At 49.2% G+C, this 20501-nt stretch overlaps 1 protein-coding gene across 1 annotated transcript; it reads right to left on the bottom strand.

The window, feature by feature from the left end:
* Positions 1 to 7512: 7512 nt before the first annotated feature.
* LOC120928828 (zinc finger protein 84-like) lies at positions 7513 to 9693 on the bottom strand. The gene has a single exon (XM_040339845.1). It carries the CDS (start codon positions 9578 to 9580, stop codon positions 7844 to 7846), a length of 1737 nt encoding a protein of 578 aa, XP_040195779.1. The 5' UTR covers positions 9581 to 9693; the 3' UTR covers positions 7513 to 7843.
* Between the last annotated feature and the right edge of the window lie 10808 nt (positions 9694 to 20501).

Raw genomic sequence — 20501 nt, 5'->3', positions numbered from 1 at the left:
GGGAATTGTGTGACGACAGGCTGTTGTCGGAAAATCCGACCGTTTATATGCTCCATCGGACAATTGTTGTCGGATTTGTTCCAGACAGATGTGGGATGGCAGGCTTTAACCACTTCCGGACCGCCGCATGTACATTTACGTCGGCAGAATGGCACGGACAGGCACATTGGCGTACCTGTACGTCCCTGCCTAGACGTGGGTCGGGGGTCCGATCGTGACCACCCCCCCCCGGTACATGCGGCGGTTCCCTTGGCTGTCCGAGCGCTCTGGGATGAGGGCGCGGCTATTCGCTTCTAGCCGCCCCCTCGCGATCGCTCCCCGGAGCTGAAGAACGGGCAGAGCCGTATGTAAACACGGCTTCCCCGTGCTTCACTGTGGTGGCTGCATCGATCGTGTGATCCCTTTTGTAGGGGAGACTCGATCGATGACGTCAGACCTACAGCCACACCCCCCTACAGTTGTAAACACACACTAGGTGAACCCTAACTCCTACAGCGCCCCCTGTGGTTAACTCCCAAACTGCAACTGTCATTTTCACAACAAACAATGCAATTTAAATGCATTTTTTCTGTGAAAATGACAATGGTCCCAAAAACGTGTCAAAATTGTCCGAAGTGTCCGCCATAATGTCGCAGTCACGAAAAAAAATCGCTGATCGCCGCCATTAGTAGTAAAAAAAAAAAAAAAATAATAAAACTACTATTTTGTAAACGCTATAAATTTTGCGCAAACCAATCGATAAATGCTTATTGCGTTTTTTTTTTACCAAAAATACGTAGAAGAATACGTATCGGCCTAAACTGAGGAAAAAAAAATGTTTATATATGTTTTTGGGGGATATTTATTATAGCAAAAAGTAAAAAATATTGCATTTTTTTCAAAATTGTCGCTCTATTTTTGTTTATAGCGCAAAAAATAAAAACCGCAGAGGTGATCAAATACCACCAAAAGAAAGCTCTATTTGTGGGGAAAAAAGGACGCCAATTTTGTTTGGGAGCCACGTCGCACGACCGCGCAATTGTCTGTTAAAGCGACGCAGTGCCGAATTGTAAAAACCCCTTGGGTCATTTAGCAGCATATTGGTCCGGTCCTTAAGTAGTTAAAATTGTCCGCCAACAAATGTGTGTTGTCAGATCAGTGGTGTAGCGTGGGGGGTGCAAGGGGGACCACCGCCCCGGGCGCAAAATTTGGAGGGGCGCTGTCACGAGTGTGGAGAGGAGGGAGCGCCAACAACAGATAGGACATAGGAACATATGCATGATGTCACCACTCCAGACTTCACCAGTCATTATCAAGCATCTCCTCTTCCCTACAGCCACCGCTGTCCCACACAGTGGATCGTGTGACCAGACTGGAGCTAGCTGAAAATAGGCAAGTCCATGGGTCAGGGGGGCGCAAATTACTTGCCTTGCCCCAGGAGCTAACAACCCACCCTACGCCACTGTGTCAGATTTTCCAAAGTACAAACACGCATGCTCGGAAGCAATGCTCACCATAAAGGCCCATACACACGATCTGACTTTTTGACAACAAACCTCCGACGGACCTGTTTTTGCAGACAATCTGACCGCGTGTACGATCCATTGGACAAACTTTTTTGCTTTTTCATCGGACAAATGTTCAATGTGAAAACAGACAAACTTTCCGGCAACAAATGTCTGACGGAGCAAATCTGATCATGTGTACATCAGTCCAAAGTACAAACACACATGCTCAGAACCAATGCTAAACATCAGACAACAATAGCAGAAGTTTCCGAAATGGTGGCGGTAAAGAGCAGAAAAAACATGTGATTTGGAGAAAGTTGGCTGAAAAAATCCTGCCGTGTGTATGCATACCAAGTTCACGGACAATGCTCTTCAGAGCAAAATCCACGGAAAAGTCCGTTGGAAGTCCGATCGTGTGTATGAGGCTTAACACAACATTAGCAGACGTTGCCCAAAGGGGCGGCGCTAAAGAGCTGAAAAAAACACGTAGTTTCATGTTTGTTGGCCAACAATTTTTGCTGTTTCTATGCAAGACAAGTTCATGGCCAACGCCCTTCGGACAAAAGTCCTACGCCTGGCTGAAAGGACAGGCGATCCTATTTGATGCCTAGCAGGGGGAGGAAGGAGGAGGTGCACGGTGGAAGCCGTCGTGAATCAGAGGGGGAGGAGACAAAATGGAAGCAGCCGCGGCCGCTCGCCGCCCGTAGGAGCGGTGCCCGCCCGTGACCTAGATGGGGTAAGTGCTGATTGACCGGGGGTATGGTTGTTTACCGCCCCCCAATTAAAAAAGAAATAAATCACGAGCCACCACTGGTTCCAAACAACAGATGGAACTTAATTAGCCAACCGTGCCGGAGTGATAGGTGTAAGCAAGCATAGTGTAAATTAAACTGGAGTTCCAGCATCAGGAAACCAGGGTGATCCTATGCTCATCGTACAGATGCTCATACTTCAAAGCGAAAGGGAAATGTTGGATATGCCAATTCGGTTCGCCCATGCCTTGTCACAGGCATGAGTCCGTATATGGCATTCCCCATAGAATGGTAGTGGTCTGGCAGTCAAGTTTTCCAAGGTAGATTCATTTAGGGAACCCAGTCCATGGCAGCAGGCACACACCAGATCATCAGCACAGGCTGGACTCTGAAGAAGAAGGTCTCAAAACACGTCAGCCGGCAGAGGCCCCTGAAACCTCCTCTGTAGGGATGAGCCGAACATACCCGGGTTCGGTTCGCATCAGAACGTTCGAACAGACCGCGGGTTCGCGCGAACATTTAGAACCCCATTGAAGTCTATGGGACTCGAACGTTCGAATTAAAAAACGATCATTTTAAAGACCAATATTCAATTTAATGTTGGTAAACGTCTTTCAGAACCCGGGTCTTGCCCCAGGGAACATGTATCAATCGAAAAAAATATTTTAAAAACTGACGTTTTTGCGGAGCAGCGATTTTAATGATGTTTAAAGTGAAAAAAAAAAAAAAATGAAAAATTCCTTCAAATATCACACCTGCTGTGTGTCTATAGTAGTGGCACGTGTTTAGAAATGTCCCTGCACAACATTAAATTATTATAAGAACAAAGTAATTTAAAACTGGTTGCGCACGTGCTGTGTGGGAACAATATCTCGATTATTTTAGGGGTGGTGGGGGGGTGGCATTATCTTTTTGGGAAAGCAAAATTGTAGAAAAAAGGGCACCCCTCAAACATACTGTAATTGTAGCGCAACAAAGAGCCACGTGCAAAGTATTGCATCAAAAATTGTTATTAGGCGCCCTTGTTACACAGGGGCATAAAAATGTGTCCGTAGGCGCAACATAACACTGCAACCCCTCCCAATATCTGTAATTGGAGCGCAACAAGGAGCCACGTGCAAAGTATTGCATCAAAAATTGTTATTAGGCGCCCCTGTTACACAGGGGCATAAAAATGTGTCCGTAGGCGCAACATAACACTGCAACCCCTCCCAATATCTGTAATTGTAGCGCAACAAGGAGCCATGTGCAAAGTATTGCATCAAAAATTGTTAACAACACAGGGGCACAAAAATTGTGCCTTAGGCCACATGCAAAGTATTGCATCAAAAATTGTTATTAGGCGCCCCTGTTACACAGGGGCACAAAAATTGTGCCTTAGGCCACGTGCAAAGTATTGCATCAAAAATTGTTATTAGGCGCCCCTGTTAAACAGGGGCAGAAAAATTAGGCCTTAGGCACTGGTGGCGGAGCACAGAAAAACAAAATTTCTTACTAGCTAACAGCATGAAAAGTGAGGAGGAGAAGGATATTCCATCAGCAGCACAACAGGACAGTCACTCAGCATCAGCAGTCTCAAAGGGATCTGATATTTCAACACAAAATTCTTATTCAGTAACATCAGCATCAGGTGCTTGGTAGCCGGTGTTGATCCAAGCCTGATTCATTTTGATGAAGGTCAGTCGATCAACAGAGTCGGTGGAGAGGCGTACCCTGTGATCGGTCACAAAGCCTCCAGCAGCACTGAATGTGCGTTCTGAAAGAACACTGGATGCAGGGCAAGCCAGTAGCTCAATTGCGTACTGTGCAAGCTCTGGCCAGTGATCCATCCTCAAGACCCAGTAAGCCAGAGGATTTTTCGTGGGGAAGGTGTCCAAGTCGGATCTTGCCGCTAGGTATTCCCGGACCATGTAAACCAGACGCTGGCGATGGTTGCTGGAACCGGTCAGACCTTGGGGCTGCGGACTAAAAAATTGTCTGAACGCATCGGTCAGACGGCCACCTTCTCCACCGCTCCTTCTCTGACTCACCGAAGCCTCAGCAAGACGTTGTCCAGGGCCAGGTTTTGGTAATCCCCCCGGTTCTGGGAACGCATTGCACAGACCCTTCTGCAAGGCCTCCCGCAGTAGTTTCATCTTCTGCTCCCTCTGCGATGGCAACATAAGATCCGTTACCTTACTCTTGTAACGTGGATCAAGGAGAGTTGCCAGCCAGTAATGATCCGTCTCCTTGATAGCACGTACACAAGGATCCTTACGCAGGCTTTGCAGGATCAGGGAGGCCATGCAGCGTAGGTTTGCAGAGGCATTCGGGGCACAGTCCTCTGGGTCACTGAGGACGACAGGATCCTCAGCCACCTCATCCCAGCCACGTAAAAGTCCACGTGTTCCTTGGGACTGTAAATGATCCCTTGAAGACTGCTGCTGTTGATGCTGAGTGCTAGGCTCCACCTCCATGCTGCTGATACAATCCTCCTCCTCCTCCTCTTCCTCCTCTTCCTGTGTTCCAGGTGGGCAAGCAGGAACAGTGTCTGGATAAAGGGGGCCTTGAGAGGTAAGGAAGTCCTCCTCTTCCTCCCTCTGTTCTGCCTCAAGGGCCCTGTCCATTATTCCACGTAGGGTGTGCTCCAACATGTGAATAAGCGGGACAGTCTCACTGATGCATGCACTGTCACTGCTCACCATCCTCGTGGCCTCCTCAAATGGTGACAGGACAGTGCATGCATCCCTGATCAAGGCCCACTGGCGTGGTGAAAAAAACCCAAGCTCCCCTGAGCCAGTTCTGCTGCCATATTGGCACAGGTACTCATTGATGGCCCTCTGCTGCGTGTGCAGCCGCTGCAGCATGGCCAACGTAGAGTTCCATCTGGTGGGCATGTCACAGATTAGGCGGTTCTTGGGCAGGTTGTATTCCCTTTGGAGGTCTGTCAGCCGAGCAGTGGCATTGTATGACCTTCGGAAATGCACACAGACTTTCCTGGCCTGCCTCAGGACATCCTGTAAGCCAGGGTACCTGCCCAAGAACCGCTGCACCACCAAATTGAGAACATGCGCAAAACAGGGCACATGGGTGAGTTTTCCACGTCGCAGGGCAGAGAGGAGGTTGGTGCCATTATCGCTGACCACCATTCCAGGCTTCAGCTGGCGTGGCGTCAACCACCTCTGAGCCTGCCCCTGCAGAGCTGAAAGAACCTCTTCCCCAGTGTGGCTCCTGCCTCCCAAGCACACCAGCTCTAGGACCGCATGGCATCTCTTGGCCTGCATTCCTGCGTAGCCCGTCGTACGCCTAGGGAGCACGGCTGGTTCTGAGCCAACATCACCACAGGAAGAGGCCACAGAGGAAGAAGAAGAGGAGGGGGTGGAGGAGAGAGGTGTGTCACAAGCAGTTGTAGTGTTTTGGAGGCGTGGTGGTGGAACAACCTCCAAAACTACTGTATCTATCTATCTATCTATCTATGTATCTGGTTAAGACACTGTGTCTCTATCTCTCTCTGTCTGACTGACTGATCTTCTCTAGAACCGCCAACACACTACACTAGGCAGCCGTGCAGGCTGCCTTTTATAGTGGGGGGCGTGTACTAATCCCCCTGAGCCATAATTGGCCAAAGCCACCCTGGCTTTGGCCAATTATGGCTCTTCGTTTTTTGAGCGCCGTGATTGGCCAAGCATGCGGGACATACAGCATGCTTGGCCAATCATCAGCGCTCAACGCCCCAGTGAATTATGGGACGTTTTGTGTCATTCGAATTTGGCGCGAACGACCCGTTTTGTTCGATTTTCGACGAACGATCGAACGACCGATGTTCGATTCGAACATACGTTCGAATCGAACGCGGAGCTCATCCCTACTCCTCTGTTATCATCTGGAGTCTGATGTCATTAGACCAATTGCTGTTATCTGGAGATTATTTGTATCGCGAGTCTTCTCCCATACGTTTGTGAGTAGTCTTTTACTTTATTTTTAAATAAAATATATCCAAAGGATAATGCACAAGGCTGGTGTGCCCCTTTTTTTTTATTTTTCCTCTTCAGGATCCCAGACCTCCCTGGCCCCAACCTTCCCCCTTTTTATAGCCCATTTGGGTAGGAAGGCAGGACCTAACAAACCTGAGAAAGGAGGCTAGAAAAGTTAAACCCTTCTCTTAACTAGGTTAAAGCAGAGCCCAACTTGTAGGCAACCTGCCTACAAATGGACATCACCAGCCAGCTCATGCCTTCACACTCTCCAAAATACGGCCGCTCGACTAGTGACTGGGAAAAAACCATGGGAATCAATCTCACCTTCACTGAGATCCCTTCATTGGTTGCCAGTAAAAGACAGAATCACTTTCAAGGCACTCTGCCTAATACATAAGTGTATTCAAGGCAACGCCCCCCAAAATCTATGCGAAAAAATAAAAGCCCATAACCCCAATCGCATTCTGCGATCCACCAATCAAAACCTCCTCCAGATACCCAAAGCCAGATACAAGTCCAAAGGAGATCGAAGATTTGCAGTCCAGGGACCTCGCCTGTGGAATGCACTACCAACCACCATCCGACTGGAGTCGGACCACTTGGCCTTCAGGAGAAAGATTAAAACCCATCTCTTCTGAGGTCAAGGGGTTCCTTACCCATGAAATGGATACAGCGCCCAGAGGCGATTCAGTTCGCATGTGTTTGTGCTTTACAAGTCTCTCTCTCTCTCTCCCCATCTTCAGTAAATGTTGGGCAGAAGGTGCAAGAGAGGCCTACACAATGTCCCAGCCTTCACCAGATAAGCGATACATAGGAAGCAGCTTTTTCACCAGACAGTGCCCCCTCCTCGTCTGGGTCCCAGTCACAGACATACCTGAAGTGCTGTTGTGATAGAGGAGTGGGGAACCTATTTGCAATGGGAGACATGGCCAGATAATCTTCAGCTTGCCATACATGGTTAGTTTTATTTTTTTTCTGGCTGAATGAAGAAGACACACACTCCTTCAACCACACAATAAGGAGAATGAAGGAATCTTCCACACTGGGACTTTGTGTATTGACAGCAGAACCCACTGCTGTCAGAATACACCACTCTAATGTGTCCCTTCAGACTTCAAAGATCAACTTCTCTCAAGGGAAGATGCCCACACATTGATCAAAAATGTATTCAGTCCCAAATTTTGATCAGTGTATGGACAGCTTTAGTAGGTAGCTTAAGCTTGGCTGCAGAGGCTTGGCAAAATGCCGCTTGACTACTACCAAGAGAGATAAGAGTTATTCATGTATTAGCTGGGGATCTGGAAATAAAGAAAACACTTAGGAACCCAGATCATTTAATTCTTGATGCAAACGAATAACATGTTCAATTAAAGCATCATACGCAGCAAAAAAAAAGAGGAAAATCATTAAGGAAAACACAGTTCAGTCATTGGTGCTTGTTCAAAAAGTATCTCAAAGGGTAAAGTATTCCATGGCTCTCTAGGTGTGTGCTTGATGGACAAAAGCACTAAACTAAATTGCATCATCTATTACATTCCTGCTTGCTCATGAATTGTAGCAAGTTTGCTTTTCAAGGTATCATTGCACCTTATTCCACTAAATTGTTGGATGACATGGGGAGTTAAACTGCTGGGAAACCCTAACATTTTCATTGCTGCAGAGAGGAATCTCTAGGAGAAGGGGTTATCAAAGGGGTAGCAGCTGAAGATGAAGAGGGTGAACCCTCTGGTGCCGGAGAAGCTTTGTCCAATTCAGAAGACAATTTATTTCCAGTGTGAACCTTCAGGTGTCTGGTAAGATGTGTCTTCTGTATAAAAGTTTTTTCACATTTAGAACATTGAAATGGCTTCTCTCCCGTATGAAGCTTCTCATGTCTGATAAGATGGGTCTTCTGGGCAAAAGCTTTATCACATTCAGAACAATGAAAAGGCTTCTCTATATATGGTTTTCCTCCGGCATGAACCTTCTCATGCCTGAGAAGACCTGACATTACTATAAAAGCTTTACCACATTCAGAACACTGAAATGGTTTCTCTCTCTTGTGAATCATCTGGTGTTTGACAAGGTTTGACCTCCTTGCAAATGCTTTGTCACATTCAGAACATTGATATGGCCTCTCTCCAGTGTGCACCCTCTTGTGATTGACGAGATCAGACTTAATTTTAAAAGCTTTGTCACATTCGCTACAGCGATACGGCTTCTCTCCAGTGTGGGTCCTCTCATGTACGATAAGCTCTGACTTTCCTGTAAAAGCTCTGTCACATTCAGAACACTTGTACGGCTTCTCTCCAGTGTGAATCCTCTCGTGCATGATAAGGTTTCCCTTCAATGTAAAAGCTTTGCCACATTTCGAACAGCAAAATGGCTTCACTCCAGTGTGGACCCTCTCGTGCCTGAGAAGCATAGATTTCACCCTAAAAGCTTTGTTACATTCAGAACACTGATATGGCTTCTCTCCAGTGTGGACCCTCTGGTGCATAATAAGGTTTGACTTCTCTCTAAAAAGTTTGTTACATTCAGAGCACCGAAAGGGTGTCTCTCCAGTGTGAAGTCTTTGGTGTGTGGTGAGATTTGATTTCCATGAAAAAGCTTTTTTGCACTCAGAACACTTATACGGCTTTTCTCTAGTATGAACCCTTTGGTGTAGGATGAACAGTGACTTTGCTGTAAAAGCTTTGTCACATTCCGAACAATAATAAGGCTTTTTTAGATGGTGAGCCTTCCGGTGCGCAATAAGAGCAGACTTCCATGCAAAAGCTTTGCCGCAGTCAGGACACTGATGGAGGTTCTCACCAGTGTGAATCATTTGGTGTGTAATGAGACGTGCCATTTGTGTAAAAGCTTTATCACATTTTGTGCATGGATATGGCTTCTCTCCAGTGTGAAACCTCTGGTGTCTGATAAGTCGTGACCTTGTTTTGAAAGCCGTGTCACATTCAGAACACTGAAACGAGTTTGTGTGAAGCGTCTGATGTCTGCGAAGATCTGACTTCCTTAAAAAAGCTTTGTCACATTCTGAACACTGAAATGGTTTGGCTCCAGTGTGGACAATCTTATGACTGGTAAGCTGCGCATTTGATGTAAAAGCTTTGCCACATTCAGGACACTGAAATGGCTTCTCCCCTGTATGACCCCTCTCGTGTGTGATAAGATTTGCCTTTGTTGCAAAAGCTTTGCCACATTTGTCACACTGAAACGGCTTCTCTCCTGTATGGACCCTCTCGTGTGTTATAAGTTTAGACTTTACGGAGAAAGCTTTGCCACATTTGGCACAAAAATACCTCTTCACTTTAGTGTGAACTCCTTCGGGTCCAAGGTTTGGTTGAATTGCAAAAGCCAAGATGCATTCCGAAGACAGATACTGCTTCCCTTCCATGTGTTCCATCTGGGATTTAGTTAGGTCTGATTTTGTAGTAAGGTAAAGTTTCTCTCTTGTATTGAGCTTAAAGTCGTTTACTTCCAGAACCCTAAAACGACTTCTCTTCTGTTGCCCCCAGAGGTTGGATCAATGCTGAAGAATATCCAAAACAATCAAGAAATGCAGAACACCGATATGGCTGGTGTCCAGAGTGAATCCTCCAGTAAAGACTTTCAGGCACTCAGAAAACCCATAACAACTTGTCACCAGGGTGACACAATTGACAATGAAGACCAACGCGACCATTACCAGGGAAATTCAGTTGGGATGATGAAGACCATTGTGACCAAAAGTTTGGTTCCTCAACCGACCTGAAAAAAAGAAAAAAGTGAAATTCTGTAAAACAGGCTATAGTAAAGTTACTTTCTCTTTCATTTCACATGCATTATTAAATAAAAAAATTGTATGCGATATACATGTTTAAATGTTTGTAATTCATTTTATAGGCATCTCGTTATAATTTCCTTTGGTTGGTATAGTTTAATGCATTCTTTGTTCCCATTCAGACCATTGAGCTGCATTTTCAGCATAAACAATCAGAAGCAGTTAAAGTGGAGGTTCACCGCTAAAATGCTGTTCTTACCCTTAGGCCCCATACTCACGAGCAAACATGTCTGCTGAAACTGGCCCGCAGGCCAGTTTCAGCAGACATGTTTGGTCGTGTGTGGGCGCGAGCGGGCCGAATTCCAGCAAACATTTGCCCGCCGGGCCTTTTCCCAGCAGACAAATATTCCTGGACTTGTTTTAAAACAGCCCGCTGGAATTCAGCCCGCTCGGACATGTACGGTCGTCAGTACAGACCTACCGTACATGTCCAGGCGCCCGCCGTCCCTCGCATGCGTCGAATGACTTCGACGCATGCGTGGAAGCATTTTAAAGGCGGGCCGCGCACGTCGCCGCGTCATTGTCGCGGCGACACCGCGTCATCGACGCGGCGACACCGCGGACACGCCCCGCGTATTGTTTACGCGCGGACTTCTGTACGATGGTGTGTACAACCATCGTACAGAAGCCCTCTGGCAGACATGTATGGTGAAAACGGTCCGACGGACCGCTTTCACCATACATGTTTGTCCGTGTGTACCCGGCCTTAGAGTGATGCTCGTTGTGTCTAGGGGAATTGGCTAGTTGTTTTAAACTCAAACCTGTACTTACCTTTTTAGAGAGCGATCTTCTCCGCCACTTCCGGGTATGGGCTGCGGGACTGGGCGTTCCTTCTTGATTGACAGTCTTCCGACAGGCTTCCGACGGTCGCATCCATCGCGTCACGATTTTCCGAAAGTAGCCGAACGTCGGTGCGCAGGCGCAGTATAGAGCCGTACCAACGTTCGGCTTCTTTCGGCTACTCGTGACGCGATGGATGCGACCGTCGGAAGCCTGTCGGAAGACTGTCAATCAAGAAGGAACGCCCGCTCCCGAAGACCCATACCCGGAAGTGGCGGAGAAGATCGCCCTCTAAAACGGTAAGTACTGCTCGGGTTTTAAAACAACTAGCCGATTCCCCTAGACAAAACGAGCATCAATCTAAGGGAATCGAAGTTAAAAAAAACATTTATGGGAGAACTCCCGCTTTAAGCTTGGTTCAGCAGGTTTTTCTATAAATAATGGGGCAGATCCACATACATCGGTGCAGGACACAGTGTATATGTAAGATACGCTACGCCGCTGTAACTTACTTTTAGTTGGTTTGAATCCTCAACGAATCCGCGCCATAAGTTACGGCGGCGTAGCGTATCTCTCGCGGCGTAAGGGCGCAGAATTCAAATTCGGCAGGGTAGGGGGCGTGTTTCATTTAAATGAAGCGTGTCCCCGCGCCGAACGAACTGCGCATGCGCCACCCGTAAAAACTCCCAGGGTGCATTGCTCCAAATGACGTCGCAAGGACGTCATTGTTTTCGTCGTGAACGTAAATGGCGTCCAGCCCCATTCACGGACGACTTACGCAAACGACGTAAAATTTTCAAAATTATACGTGGGAACGACGGCAATACTTAACATTGAGTACGCCACCATATAGAAGCTTTAACTATATGCCGGAAAAAGCCGAACGGAAACGACGTAAAAAAAATGCGATGGCCGGTCGTACGTTCGTGGATCGTCGGAAATAGCTCATTTGCATACTCGATGCGGATTACGACGGGAACGCCACCTAGCGGACGCTGAAAAATTGCATCTAAGATCCGACGGCGTACGAAGACGTACGCCTGTCGGATCTAACCCAGATGCCGTCGTATCTTGTTTTGAGCATTCAAAACCAAGATACGACGCAGGAATTTTTAAATTACGCCGGCGTATCAATAAACTTGTTCAGTGGAAATACCTGCTACTGTTTATGCCCTGTACAAACACGAGCGGAATTCCTGACAGAAAAAGTTCGATGGGAGCTTTTTTGCCCCATCGGCTCCATCGGACTTTTACGGTCGGAATTCCTGCCAGCAAAAGATTGAGAGCTGGTTCTCAATTTTCCCGATGGAAAAAATTCCTATCGGGAAATCTGATCGTCTCTATGCTTTTCCGACGTGCAAAAAAAAAGAATACATGCTCGGAAACAATTCGACACATGCTCAAAAGCTCAAAAAAAGTATAAACTTCTTTTTCTCGCCTCATCGTAGTGTTGTACGTCACCGCGTTCTTAACGCTCGAAATTTCAGTGAAATTTTGTGTGACCGTGTGTATGCAAGCCAAGCTTGAGCGGAATTCCGTCGGAAAAACCATCCAACTTTGTGAGCTTGTGATAATGTAACGCAAAGCCTGATGCCTGGGTTAGGAACTATAGCTAGCTTGTGTTTCTTCTGCCTAAAGCAGGCCTCCCCGTTGCCTTAAGGCAAATAGGCCTACCAGTAATTGGTTTTCCCAAGTCTTAAAACAGGGGTCCCCAAACTTTCTAAGCAAAGGGCCAGTTTACTGTCCTTCAGAGTTTACAAGGGCCGGACAGTGGTCCGGAGGAGTCGAAAAGGTCCCGACATCAGTGGGAAAAATGAATGCCCTATTGCTTCAGTGTGAGTAATTGTGCCCCGTCATTGGGTCCCATTGAATGAATGAATGAATGAATGACTTGTAGAGCGCAACTCATGCGAACTGAATCGCCTCTGGGCGCTTTTTCCAGCCAGAGTCTGCTTGGCTGGTGCGGTCATTTTACCCCGTAGGATCGTGACACGCTTGGTGTCATTGAGAAAAACTGTGCCCCGTTGTTGGTGTCATTGTGAGGAATCGTCCCCCATCCTTGGTGTCATTGTGAGGAATTGTGTCCCATCGTTGGTGTCATTGTGAGGAATTGTGTCCCATCCTTGGTGTCATTGGGCCCCTTTGTTGGTGTCATTGGGCCCCTTTGTTGGTGTCAGTAGGAGAAACTATGTCCCATTGTTGGTATCAGTGGATTAAATAGTGCCCCAAGGGCCGGATAAAAGCAAGCAAAGGGCCGCATCTGGCCCCAGTTTGGAGACCACTGTCTTAAAACATGATGCTCTACTTTCTGACCAGACAGCACCAGTATGGACAAGAGATGAAGAAGGGTACCTGTAGCCGAAAGGCTGTTCGGGGCAGGGGACAGTGGCTGGTAGTGGAAAAAAATATTATGCTTATTGGACTAAAGAGTAGCACATACAAGGCCCATGGGCACAAACTCAGGGGGGCGAATATGTATGTCCTCCGTCTATATATGTGTAAAATCAATCAGGTGATTTGCTCATCTGAGCAATATCAATCCCTGTATGTCAGGTCACCTGTGGCCAGGTGACAAGTGCACCCCGTTGGGGTCAGGGGTGCAGCACAGGGTAGCCTTATAGTCGACTGCTGCGGACGGACCACAGAGCGGATATGGAGGAGAGGTTTGCTGGGGCACCAACAGGGATCCTACAGGCAGCTTTAGCCCAAGATTCCCCAGGGCGCGGAGTCTAGGACCCAGCTTGGTGTTCATCTGAGCCTCTAGTGGTGAGGATGGCCTTCGCTGCAGCTGGATCCAGGTCGCGACCCCTGGAGTCCCCTTGGTCACGCTCCGTAGGGAGAGAGGGAAAGCAGCACACAGGACAAGCGATAGTGAAGGGTAAGCCGAGGTCGTGGCAACAAGCAGACGTGGATTAACCAAGGGACAGGCCAAGGGTCAGGGTCACAGGCAAACAGGAGAAGTGGGAGACAAGCCAAAGTCGGTACACAGAGATAACGTAAGCACACGGCAAACAGGAACCCAAACACACAATGCTAACAAACAATGTTGAACAGCAAAGCAGACCTGCAGCGCACTGGTTAATATAGAGTTCCTGGGATGGCCTGGGGTGGGGCCATGCAGGGAGGAGAGATGATAAAGCCAGCCAGGTGAGAGACTGGCCTCTAATGAACACATGGAGAGAAGGTAAGCTGCCAGACATACTACATATCCATGACACTGTATATAGAGACAACGTTGAGACGCCTGCCTTTACACACACATGAACTTTAATGGCATCTCCAGTCTTAGTCCGTAGGGTTCAACATTGAGTTGGCACCGCCCTTTGCAACTATAACAGCTTCAACTCTTCTGGGAAGGCCGTCCACAGGGTGTGTCTATGGGAATGTTTGACCATCACCAATAAAGCAAGTTCCATAAAGACATGGATGAGCGAGTTTGGGGTGGAGGAACATGACTGGCCTGCACAGAGTCCTGACCTCAACCCGATAGAACACCTTTGCAATGAATTAGAGGGGAGACTGCGAGCCAGGCCTTCTCATCTACACTAGATTCAACTCTTCTGGGAAGGCTGTACACAAGGTTTAGGAGTGTGTATGGGAATGTTTAATCATTCTTCCAGAAGAGCATTTGTGAGGTCGGGCACTGATGTTGAACGAGAAGGAAGGGCTCACAGTCTCCGGTCAAATTCACCCCAAAGGTGTTCTATCGGATTGAGGTCAGGACTCTGTGCAGGCCAGTCAAGTTCCTTCACGCCAAACTCGCTCATCCATGTCTTTATGGACCTTGGGGCAGATTCATCAAGAGATACGACGGCGGATCTCCTGATCCGCCGTCGTATCTGTGAGAGCCGACGGTCGGATCTGTGAGATCCCACGGTCGGAGCTATGCGACTGATACATAAGAATCAGTTCCGCATAGATCTCCCTTAGATCCGACTGGTGTAAGTGACTTACACCAGTCGAATCTTAGGCTGTAATCTCCCGCCGGCCGCTAGGTGTCGTCGCTTTTTTTTTACACGTCGCATATGCAAATGAGGAGAACTGCCGATTCACGTCCGTACGCCCGCCCGTCGCTCTTTTTCAACGTCGTTTGCGTTCGGCTTTTTCCGGCGGAGAGCTACCCCTGCTAATATGAGGGGTAGCTAATGTTAAGTATGGCCGACGTTCCCGCGCCGAGTTTTAAATTTGTTACGTCGTTTGCGTAAGTCTGTCGGGAATACGGATGGCCGTAATTAACCTAGCTGCCGAAAACAATGACGTCCTAGCGACGTCATTTGGAGCATACGCACTGGGCTTTTTCGCCGGCGGCGCATGCACAGTTAAATCGGCGCGGGAACGCGCCTGATTTAAATTGTACACTCCCCTAGCCGCGGAATTTGCATTCCGCCGGGGGGAGTTAGGATCCGACGGTGCAATTTGCGAGGTAAGTGTTTTTTGAATCATGCACTAGCCTCGCTAAATTGCACCGGCGGATCGTAAAACACGTAGATCTAGCGGATCTAAAGATCCGCTGATCTACATGAATCTGACCCCCTGTTTTTACACTGGTGTGCAGTCATGTTGGAACAGGAAGGGGCCGTCCCCATTTTTTTCTTTTAGGAACCACATTGGGAGGGCTTTGGTGAAACATCAAGGGTCTAAACAGACCCCTAATGTCTCACTTTTGAGACAGAGTGTTGGAGTGAGGACAGTGAGAGATGCCCAGTCCCTTTCTCTGCAGCCTCCGCTACCCTGGACAGTGAATGAATTGGAAGTGCTCTGTGCCCAGATCCTAGAAATCATGTTATCAGAGTGTGTCAATTTGTGAAAAGATTCGTTTTTTGGTATAATCCATCATTTGTTTTGTTGAATTGTTTAACCGCTTGCCGACTGTATAACCTACGGGGCAGATCCTCAAAGAAATTACACGGCGTATCTCTTGATACGCCGCGTAATTTCAAATTTTGCGCGTCGTATCTTTATTTTGGTATCCACAAAACAAGATACGACGGCATATGTGTTAGATCCGACAGGCGTACGTCTTCGTACGCCGTCGGATCTTAGATGCAATTTTTCTTTTCGTCCGCTAGGTGGCGTTCCCGTCGTAATCCGCGTTGAGTATGCAAATTAGCTATTTCCGACGATCCACGAATGTACGACCGGCTGCTGCATTTTTTTACGTTGTTTCCGTTCGGCTTTTTCCGGCGTATAGTTAAAGCTGCTATGTGGTGGCGTACTCAATGTTAAGTATGGGCGTCGTTCCCGCGTCTAATTTTGAAAATTTTACGTCGTTTGCGCAAGTCGTCCGTGAACGGAGCTGGAGGCCATTTACGTTCACGTTGAAAACAATGACGTCCTTGCGACGTCATTTGGAGCAATGCACCCTGGGAGTTTTTACGGACGGCGCATGCGCAGTTCGTTCGGCGCGGGGACGCGCATAATTTAAATGAAACACGCCCCCTACCCGCCCAATTTGAATTCCGCGCCCTTACGCCGCGAGAGATACACTACGCCACCGTAACTTACGGCGCAAATTCGTTGAGGATTCAAACCAAAGCCAAGTAAGTTACAGCAGCGTAGCGTATCTTACATCTGCGCCGGGCGCAGTGTATGTATGTGGATCTGCCCCTACATATACTGCGGCAAGGCGGCTCGGCTGTGCCAGATCACGTACCTAGTACATGATCTGACAGTCCTGGGTAGAGGGTGACCCGGCTGTGCTGAGCAGATTTTGATCACCGAGTGCCAGGAAATGGATTCCCGTTGGCACCCGGCCACGGTCATTAACCACTTGCCAACCGCCGCACACACACATATACATTGGCAGAATGGCTCATACAGGCAAATTTGCCACTATGCGGGCGCACACGCGCTGACTCAATGTTCGCCAGCGTCCCCTGATCGTGAGACTGAGCTGCAGAACGGGGAGATGCCCATGTAAACAAGGCATTTCCCTGTTCTGTCTAGTGACATGACAGGGATCTACTGCTCCCTCTGATCAGGAGCAGTGATCACTGTCGTGTCACTCGCAGCCCACCCCCCCCCCCCACAGTTAGAATCACTCCCTAGGACACACTTAACCCCTTGATTGCTTGCCATAGGCGCTATTTTCACTAGATACGCCTCTGCATGCCCCTGCCGCGAACTCCGTGACCGAGCAGCAGAATGGGGGGATGCCAATGTAAACAAGGCATTTCCCTGTTCTGCCTAGTGACAGGACACTGATCTTCTGCTCCTTGTCATCGGGAGCAGTGATCACTGTCTTGTCACAGGTAGCCCAGCCCCCCCCCCACAGTTAGAATCATTCCCTAGGACACACTCGCCCCTAGTGTTTAACCCCTTCCCTGCCAGTGTCATTTATACAGTAATCAGTGGCTATATTTAGCACTGATCGCTGTACAGGCGGTCCCCTACTTACAAACATCCAACTTACAAACAACTCCTACTTACAAACGGAGGGAGACGACAGGAAGTGAGAGGAAATCTACCCCTAGGGAGGAGAAATGCCTAGTATACAAGAGCGGGATTCCGACGGGAAAAGATCAGTCGGAAATCCCAGGGGAGAAAAACGAGAACCTGGTTTCGTAACCAGGTAACTATCGGTAACTTTTCCCCTGTACACACACAAGAGGTTTTCCCGGCAGGAAAACTCAGATGAGAGCTTTGGTCGGGAATCCTGACCATGGGGTAGATTCAGAGAGAATTTACGCCGGCGTATCCATAGATACGCCGCGTAAATTCAAATCTGCGCCGGCGTATCTACTTTCTGTATTCAGAAAGCTAGATACGCCGACATTAGCCTAAGATCTGACTGGCGTAAGTCTCTTACGCCGTCGTATCTTAGGGTGCATTCTGCCGCTGGCCGCTAGGGGCGCCTCCGTTGTTGTCGGCGTAGAATATGCTAATTACCTAGATACGCCGATTCACAAACGTACGTACGCCCGTCGCAATGTATTTACGTCGTTTACGTTAGGCTTTTTCGGCGTATGGTTGTTCCTGCTATTAGGAGGCGCAGCCAATGTTAAGTATGGACGTCGTTCCCGCTTCGAAATTTGAATTTTTTACGTCGTTTGCGTAAGTCGTTCGCGAATAGGGCTGGACGTAATTTACGTTCACGTCGAAACCAATACGTCGTTGCGCCGTACTTGGAAGCAATGCACACTGGGATATGTACACGGACGTCAATCACGTCAGGTCACCATACATTTACATAAAACACCCCCCCCTCCTTCCACATTTGAATTACGCGCGCTTATGCCGGCCCCATTTACGCTACGCCGCCGCAACTTACGAGCAAGTGCTTTGTGAATACTGCACTTGCTCCTGTAAGTTACGGCGGCGTAGCGTAAATACGATACGCTGCGCCGCCGTATCATTGCGCGCCCCTACCTGAATCTACCCCTGTGTGTATGCTCCATCACAGTTTTTCTCATAGGAAAACTGCCAAAAACTGCCGGGAAAAAAGAGAGCAGGTTCTCTTTTTTTGTCCGGCGGTTTTTGGCCAGTTTTTACGTCGGAAAAACTGCGAGGAGCATACACACGGCCGGGATTCTCGACCAAAAGCTGTCCTTGCAGTTTTCCCGTCGGGTGTCTCCACTGATGCTTCATCACCATCCCTTGTTTCCCTAATAACCCAATATTTTCAAAACCAAATATTCCCATAGACACTAGGGTGGCCACATTTCCAAACTACCATTCAGGGACACCCTCCCATCCCAAAAATCAGCTCGTGCTGTAACGAATCACAGCACAGTGATTGGACACAAGAGGCGGGATTTATGATTTCTCCAATCACAAGCAGGGGGCGGGGACTGTGCTCCTCCAGGCATTCCCAGCCAGGACAAGTACTGTCAGGGAGTAAAGCGGTGATGTGGAGGCTTTTTTGAGGGCATCAGATTGGCCCGGGGGGTGGCTGTGTCAGTTTCATTTCGGGACACTGTATTGTTCCAACGCTGGCTTCACACCGCCCTGCTGTAATTGGACACAAGAGGTGGGATTTATGATTTCTCCAATCACAATCAGGGGGCGGGGATTGTGCCTCTCCAGACATTCTGGGCCAGGACAAGATGGATGCGTCGATGGGTCAGGCAGCAGGTGACGGCAGCGAGCTGTGGGATGAGTGGAGGGCCAGACAGCGGCAAGCCGTGGGACCGGTGGCGGGTCCTGTGTCCTCCATGCTTCCGCCATGCGTCTCTTCTTTCCCCCTGCTAGGCAGCAGCAAGTCGTGGGAACGGTGGCGGGTCCTGGTGTCCTCCATGCGTCTCTTCTTTCCCCCTGCTAGGCAGCACCGAGCTGTGGGATGGGCGGAGGGCCAAACAGCGGCGAGCTGTGCGACAGGTGAGGGGCCAAACAGCAGCAAGCCGTGGGACCGGTGGCGGGTCCTGTGTCCTCCATGCTTCCGCCCTGCGTCTCTTCTTTCCCCCTGCTAGGCAGCAGCAAGTCGTGGGAACGGTGGCGGGTCCTGGTGTCCTCCATGCGTCTCTTCTTTCCCCCTGCTAGGCAGCACCGAGCTGTGGGATGGGCGGAGGGCCAAACAGCGGCGAGCTGTGCGACAGGTGGCGGGCCAAACAGCAGCAAGCCGTGGGACCGGTGGCGGGTCCTGTGTCCTCCATGCTTCCGCCCTGCGTCTCTTCTTTCCCCCTGCTAGGCAGCAGCAAGCCGTGGGACCGGTGGCGGGTCCTGGTGTCATCCATGCTTCCGCCATGCGTCTCTTCTTTCCCCCTGCTAGGCAGCAGCGAGCTGTGGGATGGGCAGAGGGCCAGACAGCGGTGAACTGTGCGACAGGTGGGGGGCCAAACAGCAGCAAGCCGTGGGACCGGCAGCGGGTCCTGTGTCCTCCATGCGTCTCTTTTCCCCTGCTAGGCAGCGGCAAGCTGTGGGATGGGCGGAGGGCCAGGCAGCAGCGAACTGTGGGACCGGCGGCGGGTCCTGTGTCCTCCATGCTTCCGCCGTGTGTCTCTTCTTTCCTCCTGCTAGGCAAGGGTGAGCTGTGGGACAGGCGTTGGGTCCTGTGTCCTCCATGCTTCCACTGTGCGTCTCTCCTTTCCTCCTGCTAGGCGTCCGATAGGATCGCCTGTACTTTCAGCCAAATAGGTGATGGGTATCAGACCTGCGCTTCATGATTGGTGGAGAGGCGATTTAGTGTTAGAAAAGCGAATATTCATTTGCTTTTCTAACTCACCTGAGTGGGCTCTGAGCACAATGCCCTGCGTCACGAGTCCACCCTATTTTGAAGCCTATTAGAGCCTATGGCTGTATTCAGGTGCTTAGAAAATACCCCCCGCTGCTGTAATTCATGCGCTGCTGACTTTTAATAAACAGACACTTACCTGTTCCACAGTCCAGCGATGCGGGCACGCAAAGCCCTGCTCCTCTCCCCCTCCTCTGTGCGTGAATTCTAACTGTGGGCGCCCAGCTGTGACTTCACAGCCAGGCGCGCACGTGCCAGCCACGCTGTGAATGGCCGGGCAATCTTCTGGAAAAGGTGACGTGTCCCAGAAGATTGCACGAAGGGAGGGGGGGGGGGGAGAGGTGATCTTCCTTCTGGTGCGGCGGAGCCAGGGGAGGAAATGGGAGCTGGGTGCCTGTAAAAGCTTGCTTCCCCCCCCTCAAATAAATAACATGCAAAATGCAGCATGTCATGAGGTCACCAACACTTAAAGCGGAAGTTCCACTTTTGGGTGGAACTCCGCTTTAAAGGGGCCAAAAATAAACAGCCGCAGTTTTACTGCAGCAGCATTGCACG

This window comes from Rana temporaria, chromosome 2, assembly GCF_905171775.1.
Source record: "Rana temporaria chromosome 2, aRanTem1.1, whole genome shotgun sequence".
Lineage (NCBI taxonomy): Eukaryota > Metazoa > Chordata > Amphibia > Anura > Ranidae > Rana > Rana temporaria.
Note: the sequence above shows the minus strand (reverse complement) of the source record. Positions and strands in the feature narration are given on the sequence as shown.

Coding starts and splice junctions, on each gene's coding strand:
- LOC120928828 (XM_040339845.1), bottom strand. CDS start 9,580: ATGGAACACATGGAAGGGAAGCAGTATCTGTCTTCGGAATGCATCTTG.